Below are 8,452 nucleotides of genomic sequence, written 5' to 3'. Positions count from 1 at the left end.
TCTCTCCCCTGGGGCCCTTTGATATACATACCGTTTATCCGCTCACCAGGAGGTCATTCACTGTCCCCACAGGAGGCAAGCCGAGACAGAGCGGAGCTCCTCCAGGGAAAATCCCGGGACGAACCTAGGAGGTCCATCACCCCTCCGCCCCTGTGAGGACAGAGACGGCCTTCTGGCTGGCTTGCCAAAATGATTTGCAGGAAAAAAATCTAACTCCACAACTTGTAAAAGTTGTAAAGCTGGTATGTTTTTTGCGGCGCTGGAAGCATGTGGGGATCGTTCCCCCTAAAGGATATGCACACCCCTGAGAATTCCAAACATTTTTTTTATCCCCCTTATTTGTACATATGCATAGAGTTTCACAATAGGTTCATGCATATTCATTTTACTGATTTCGTGTTACACTTGCAGCTAGTATTTTTTATCGGTCCTTGTACAGAAAGAACTCCCGGGTCATCCTGTCCATCTCCTACAGCTGCAGCTTTGGCTCTCATCTTTCTTTCAAAGTTCAAGGGGCACCCCCTTATCTTTCTTTCCAGCTTGGAAATTCACATTCCTTTTTCCTGGCTGAGACAGATTTGTGAGCACAGGCTTTTTGTGAGAACAGGCAGTCTTAAGCACAGCCCAAATGAAACAACATCTTTCATCTATGCAAGCAAGCTACAGACTAAATAATTCAAAATGGCACACTTCACCTAAATCCGAAATAGATTTTTATCCTGTTAAATTTTCACTCTGTTTCAGAACAACCACCCCACATCTGTACTGGTCCCTGCCACCCTGGCATAAGCTTCTTCAAATGTGTCCTGATGTCAGAAGCTGCCTGCTCACTAAAGACACTGAGTGCAAGAGTGTCACTCAGGGTTGGGGATGGCCATTACCCTGTCCAGTGAGCAGATCAGCTTAGAGTCGCTCAATCATCCTGGAACAACGTTATTGCACTGTCTTGGCAAAATTCTGCTGCCCAAACAATTTCTCCCAGTTCTGTACAACCTCAGCCACAGACATCTCCTCACCTAAACCAGGGAAATTTCCCATCATATCAAACACTTCAAGGCATGTGAAACCACTTTTTGCATGCCAATGTGAGAGACAGCTGCTCACTTTAAAAATTTTAAGAGGTTTATTAAACCTTAACAAAAATACAACAAGAGGACTAAAGAAGGAAAAAGTTGCAGTGCTGGGAACTGCTTTCATGGCTGCCTCCCACGTGGTTCCTCTTCAAGAGGGATTCTTAGTCTTTTATACTCCTGAGGGGTTGCATCAGCCAGTCCTGGCACCTCCTGCGGGCTGTTGCGGGGCCGGCTGCTCCACAGAGCAGAGACTCTGAGACGTGGGCGTTGTTGATAGGGGGAGTGGGGAGGACTTTACCATGGTACTCCTGCGATCGATGCTAGAGGTGGAAGAGAAGGTCAGTATCTCGAGTTAAGGGGGGCCAGTAGGGGTAAGGAGACTCTCCGAGGTTTGAGCCCAGGGAGATAATTATAGTGAAGAGGGTGTCTTTCCCCCTAGCCCAATCACCACCCACCCCGGGACTTTTGGTTGGGGGGGGGGGGGTGGGAAAGGGGGTCAGAGGAGGGCATTGAGTGGAACGAATTTACATAAAATAAGGAGGACCCGGCGTGAAGAAAACACCATGGAGGGGGGAGGGACCCTGGAATTCCCCTTGCTGGTCGATCTTAACTCAATATAGTTCAATAGGAATAAAATATAAAACTTGTAAAACTTGACATCCAAGCAGTGAAACAGTTCAAAACCATGTAAAACAAACGCACCCCAACAACCTCCCAAAGTCTGTCAGTCAGCTCTTCTTTGCCGTTTATTGGTGGAGACTGTTTTCTTGTGAATTGGTTGGAGGGTCAGGTGTTATCATGCCACGCCCCCTTAGCAAGAAGCTTTTCCACTCCCAACTGCCCCAGGTAAGGGGCACATATGCACACCTTCTTTCTACTTGTCTAAGACACCGCAGCTGTCTGATGGTAACAATACAGAGCGGGGGGGGGTGGAAAAGTGAACCATGAGGAGAACAGAGAACATCAATATGCATCAATAAAGCTTTTCTTAATATTCACACAATATTTATTCCTTAACTGCGAGAACCAATTATCTTATCTATCTATCTATAACACCAAGAAGGAACTTCCACCCCTTCTGTGTGTGCTCTAGCACCCACTGTGTGGCACAAGGGACACAAAGCTCCCCCCTGTCCCTGTCTCCAAAAGCTTCAAGCAGAGACTTGAACCTCTCCACCTCAAAACTTATGGGGCCCTCCACAACTCCTCTGTGGCCACCTTAGGCTGATCATTCTGTGCATGCCTTCTCCACCCACTACCCATGATTTCACCAAATCTGCATCAAATGTCACAACATAGAGAGGCTCAAATGCACCCTTATAATTTACACAGACTCTGCACATGGAGTTATAACACTCCTCTTCTGTCTCCTTCCTGCCCTGAAAATCCCAGCAGCTGGATATTTGGAGAAGGGAGGCTCCAGAGGTACTCCTCTACATTCCTATCTGGGCTACTATAGTGCTGAAGAAACTCCCCTGTGTGACCATTCCAGAGACATGGGTTGCTTCAGTGAGCTGCCAGGTGCCCTGTTTGATTACCCACCAATGCCATTCTCACCCAGTGAGAGCAGGTTTCTGTACCCGTTCTACCCTGAGGTTCTGTCAGTAGAGTTGCAGATGTCTCATTCCAAAAAGGGCCACTGGCTCCTACTGCAGGTCTCAGTGTTGTCCTGGTTTAAAGGACAGGCGTTGGCCAAGGAAGGCGGAAATCTCCTTTGGAGTGGAAAATGTGACCCCCTTCCCTACAAATTATTATAACTTTGAAATTACTGGGTTTTCAGGCAAAGATATGAGAACAGAAATAACAGTTCTTTACTAGTATGTATAACAAGGCAAACAAAGAACAACAACGGCAGCAACAACAAAGAGGACGGAAAGAGAAACCCAATCCCGGCCTTCTCTCAGCCGCAGGAGCTTCCCCTTCAGTGCAGTTCCAGTCACGGCCAGCAGGGGCGCTGGTGGCTCCTGGCCGGGCAGGGCGGGTGTGATGATTCCCCCACGGCTGCAGGGGGTGCTGTGGCGCGAGCTCAGCTGCCTTGCTCCACACAGTAATGGCAGAAGAGATGGAGAAGAGGCTTCCTTTGGAAACTCACCAGAAGCAGCTGGTCTCAGTGCCGCTCGGAAAGCTGAATGGACTGCAGCAGGAACCTTGGAGAAACAGACTGGAACAGCAGAGGCAGCCCCATCCCAGAGTGACTAACAAAGTGTAGCGAAGATTCCAGAGCTGTGCTAGAAGCCGCTCAGTGTTTGGGCGGGCGTGGAGTGTCAGGTTAATGCGTAGTAAGAAAGCCTAAATCATTGGCTTAAAATAGCACAGCTGGGCAGTGGCTGCCAGGCTACCACAAGCAGCAGCCACAAGACGCTGGGAGATGCCCTCTGGGAAAGGGGAAGAAGCCAGGATTGCCTTCCCAGTGAGGTTGGGCATTGGAAAGGTCCTAGTTCAACAGCCACTCTTGCAAGCAGAAGCTTACCCACAGAAAGGAGAAAAGTAGTTCAGGACAGAATTCTGCTATGGCAGCAAATTCACCCCACAGCAGCAGCAAACCAAACTGTTCCACTCCGACCCTGAGAGTGAGAGAGAGTGAGGACCTGAGCCTAGCCACTCAACCCCAGCCAAAATCTGACAGTATCTCAACACTTCCCAAGAGAACTTCACTGCTCAGAGACAGTAGCAAACTGCACCCTTCCCACTCCTCCTTGGCTATATCTTTTATCTCTCTTAAGTATTTGTTGTTCCCATCTCTTAGGCAACAAATGGGAGAAAATTCCCTGAGAGAAAAGGAGAGGAAAAAAGAATCCCAAACTCCAATAAGTGTCCATTCCCCTGGCCTGCTCCCTGTGCCCTCTGTTATGCAAAGGGTGCACACAGCCTCTGGTCCCAGGCTCCTGCCAGCCAGAGCTCAATCTGCAGCTGGCACTGCAGCTGCACACCCAGCTCCCTGCCCCAAATGGATTCCTCAGCTGCTGCCTGCCCCAGGGACTGCACAGCCTCACCCTGCAGGAAGAGGGGCCTAAAGAAAACAGCAGAGAGCCTTCTTACGAGGGCAGGTCCTGACAGGACAAGGGACCATGGCTTTACAGTGACAGAGGGCAGCTTCAGCTGAGATCATATGAAGGAATTCTTGACTGTGAAGAATTTGAGGAATTCTTGCTGATATACTGGCATGGGTTACCCAGAGCAGCTGTGGATGCCTGTTTTTCGTGTAGGCAGGGTCAGCACAGAAGACACAGACACCAACTTCAAGAATAAAATTCAAACCTGCAAAGAATTGCAAAAGTAAGCAGGACATCAAATCATTAGCAAAGAATTGCAAAAGGATAAACTATGCAATGCATCTAATCATTACTATAAAAACTGCCTACAGTGATGAAGAAAGACACATCACAAGTTACCCTAATCCTTGACCATCATCCAGGCCTGCCCATCAACTGGGTGGAAGCCGCTGTCATAGTGAAGGACTGGGGAACCACCGACAGCAACTGAGAAATCCTGCAGGTACCTTCCCCTACAGGCAGTGCAGTTACTGACTGTCTGTGAGAGGTCCCCGTTTTTATACCATTGAATAAACAAGATACCAAAACTTCTAGTGCAGTAACATGTTCTTTCAGTCTCCTACTGGGATTCCTTCAAGGCCTTGGAGGGCTTCAGGTGGAATCCAGGGAGTTGTTTGTGATCCTACACCCCCCAAAATAAGATAGGGCCTTCTCCAGTCTCTAAGTATGGAAAGGTAAATCCATGTTTTGCCAGTGAGTGAACATCAACAACGTCTGGTTGGAAGACTCATCCAGAGGCCAACTCTTGGCCAAGGCGTTAAGGCCTGTTGTTCTGGCCTTAGTCAGGGCCTGTTGATCAGGACTTAGTACTTCAATGCCCCATCCTTCAAAGTGTTCAAAGACAGCTTCTGAGCCAGGCTGTGCGCAGTATGGGTCTAGTGCAAGCCACCCCTCCCTGCCCATGGTAGCAGGTTGGAGCTATGTGATCTTCAAGGTCCCTTCCAGCCCAAACCATTCCATGGCTCACTAATTTGATGCAGCTCTTCCCCCAATGGGGCCCATGCCACAGGCCACAGTGCCCAGAACATGGAACCCACCCCTCCGTGACATCAGCCCCAGGACCAAGGGCACCACGGGCAGCGCAGCTGCTGTGGGCAGTGCGGCTGTGCTGCTGCACAGAGCTCTCAGTGCTTGCAGCTGACTCGTGCCTCTGGCAGCTATGAATTGGCTTGGCCTCCTCGTCCTGCTGACTGTGGCCAGGGTGGCACAGAGCATCCAGTACACCTGCGGGTAAGTGGCCCCAGGCCTAGGGAGGGAGCCATGGCAACATTTGAGGCCTTCCCTGGAGGGACCCACTTGTCCGCCATGGCCAGGCCAAAGCTTCCCACCCGCCATGGGGTATGAGCGTAGAAGCTCACTGTGATTCCCCCGTACAGATTGGCTGGGAGAAGCTGGCTGAATAAGAAGGGATGGGAACAATGGAACTATCCAGAAAATAAAAAACTTTAATAGCAAAAATAACAAATGTCACACAGGTACAGAGGCTAAGTTCCAAAGACCCCTTTGGTGGGGCAAATGCAGCCAGGTGTAGGGGCACAATGTCCAGTCAGACAGGTGAACTCAGGATATGACCTGATAAGAAAAAGGTCTTGACCAAAGGTGAAGGAAAACTGGAAACTCGACCAAATATAGGAAGGTTCTATAAGCATACTACTAACTCCCATGACCCCATGATTCCCACTGTGGCCTGGTCAGGTGTCCCTTCTCAGCATACTGTCTACCACAGTCTGAGGTCAAAACATTCTGTAAAAGCATCTGAGGTAAAAACATCAGTAGGACAAGGTCCCACCATGGGAAGCCTCAGTTCCTTGCCAGCAGCCAGGTACTGGCACGGACAGACACACACCCCATGGGCTTCCCCTGACCTGCTGTGTGTGCAAGCCCTTGTGGGGAGGGCAGAGGGCTGAGCTTCAGCCTGAGCCACAGCAGGCCATGAAGCAGCATGGAAATGATTTTCTGCTTGCAGAGGGACCTGCGGACTCCGAGCTGTTCCATCTGCCTATCACCCCACAACTAATTCCTATGGCAACGTGGCTTATGACCCCAGCATGATACGTGTCGTGGGTGGCACAGGAGCCAAGCTAGGGGCCTGGCCCTGGATCGTCAGCATCCAGCACCCCTGGATACCACGCCTGAAGCATCTGTGTGGAGGGTCCCTCATCAGCAAACAGTGGGTGCTCACAGCAGCCCACTGCTTCGAAGAGGTCACGTAAGGAGGAGCAGGGAATGGGGACATCTCCACAACACTAGCAGGTGCCCTGCCAACAGCACTACCTGCTACTCCCATCCCCTTTCCTCTCAGGCAGCCAGGCTGCCACAGTGCTCAGGAGAAGCCTGGGCTCATGCCAAGGCTTCCTGGCAGCCTCCAGCTTGACATTCCCCAACCTAAGATGTGCGAGGGCACTCACACCTGCCAGAGCACTCCTCCCTCTCTGCCATGCCAGCAGACTGCTGGGCTGCTGTGGCGCATGGCTCTGCTCCCTCTGAGCTCTCTCTCCACGCCTTCTAGGGAAATCAGCATGGTGTATGTGGTGATTGGGGCCACCCAGTTGACTAAGCCAGGCCATGGGGCACAAGTGCGCCATGTCAAGCAGGTGCTGATACACCAATACTACCACCATGATGACATGAGCTACGACATTGCCCTGCTGGAATTGGACCATCCTGTCCAGTGCAGTCCCTACATCCAGCTGGCCTGTGTGCCTGACGCCACACTGAGAGTGTCAGAGCTGCACAACTGCTGGGTGGCTGGCTGGGGTGCCACTGCTCCAAGAGGTGAGTCCCCAAGAGCGACCCTTGGGCCAGCTCAGCCCACTGGAGAAGTGGTTTGGGTTTCCCCACAGCAGAGGCCAAAGTTGGAGTTAGGGTGCAGGACGTACACCTTTGCAGAGATGGGCCTGGCCTGCTCCCCAAAGGCTGGCAGCAGCTCCAGTGCCTCTGCAGAGGCACAGCCAAGCTATGGATCCCCCACAAGAAAGCCATGGGAGGAGAACTGGGAAGGAGCTGCTGGGGGCTTATTCCTTTCTCTGCTCACAGCTCAAGGATCAAGTGATCACCTCCAGGAGGCCAAGGTCCAGCTCATCGATCTGCAGCTCTGCAACAGCACTGGCTGGTACACAGGGAAAATCCACACCCACAATGTGTGTGCTGGTTACCCACAGGGCACCATCGACACCTGCCAGGTAGGAACGTGCCACGAGCCACTCAGCCCCCAGCAGCACCAGCAGCCAGGGAAGCACCACCCCAACATAGCCCAGGGCCTGCTTTGCCCGGCCACTCAGTCACCCTCCCAGCCCCAGCTCCCCCTGACTGCTGTGGGGGCTTCCCACACACTCCCCATCCACACCTGCCTGCCCAGGCCTCCCCTTGTGCCAGAAAGCCCAGAAAGCCCAGCTAGAGCTCTTGGCAGTGAAGGTGTCCAGGTGCCAAAGTTCCATCTTCTGCACATCCAGGACTCCTGTGCAGATAGGATAGAGAGAGCTCTACCCTATAGGACCCCTTGCCATTCACAGCCAAGCTTCTGGAGTCTCCAGCCTCTGAGCAGAGCTTTTCTCTGCCCAGAATACAGCTCTGGCAGGGGCTGTGAGAGAGAAGGAGACAGCCCCAGTGCTGGCAGGTGCCACCACCATCACCTTAATCCTCTGTGCTCTGCTGCAGGGTGACAGCGGTGGTCCTCTCATGTGCCAAGAGGAAAACAGCAACTACTGGTGGGTCATTGGAATCACCAGCTGGGGAAAAGGCTGTGCCAGAGCAAGGCAGCCTGGAGTCTACGTCTCCACTCAGTACTTCCATGACTGGATCCTATTCCACATGAACCTGAGCCCAGATGGAAGTTCCTCTCCAACATCTCGGGCATGTAGTCATTTTCTGATTACTTCACACCCCTGGAGTCATTATATTCCCACCCCACAAACCTCTCTGAAGCCATGGCCAAGACCAACCCCCTCTCTAAAACCAATTCTAGTACCAACACTGGGCAAAGTTAACTCCTGCTCATTTCCCATCAAGATTCTGATGGAATTCTTTACTCGAGTGAAGGAACTCCTCCAGCAGACCTTTGGTCAAAACACATCTTGAGCAGCAGGACAGCCGTGGTCCAGGGCAGGCTGCAGTGCGTCACAACCATTTCCTGCTGGGGCAATGCCTGCTGATCCAAAGGCAGCCTCAGGCTCAAAATCCTGCTCTGTCCTGACCACACTCATCTCCTCTGTGCACGCAGACACTGCAGTTGACTTACCTTAATGAAGTAAAGTTGCCTATGGTCACAGGGAACCATCTTTTTGACTGAATTCTGACTCCTGGGCAAAGCAAGGGCTTCCATGCTTG

The 8,452-nt window shown here is 51.7% G+C and overlaps 1 protein-coding gene across 1 annotated transcript; it reads left to right on the top strand.

Moving 5' to 3' along the window:
- The first annotated feature begins 5,285 nt into the window (after positions 1-5,285).
- LOC115901567 (acrosin-like) lies at positions 5,286-8,203 on the top strand. Its single transcript, XM_030944277.1, has 5 exons — positions 5,286-5,356; positions 6,093-6,335; positions 6,636-6,901; positions 7,163-7,308; positions 7,784-8,203. Exons 1-5 carry the CDS (start codon positions 5,286-5,288, stop codon positions 8,201-8,203), a joined length of 1,146 nt encoding a protein of 381 aa, XP_030800137.1.
- The last annotated feature ends 249 nt before the right edge of the window (positions 8,204-8,452 follow it).

This window comes from Camarhynchus parvulus, chromosome 3 (assembly GCF_901933205.1).
Source record: "Camarhynchus parvulus chromosome 3, STF_HiC, whole genome shotgun sequence".
NCBI lineage: Eukaryota > Metazoa > Chordata > Aves > Passeriformes > Thraupidae > Camarhynchus > Camarhynchus parvulus.
The sequence above is the reverse complement of the archived record's forward strand: the minus strand, read 5'-3'. Positions and strand labels throughout refer to the sequence as shown.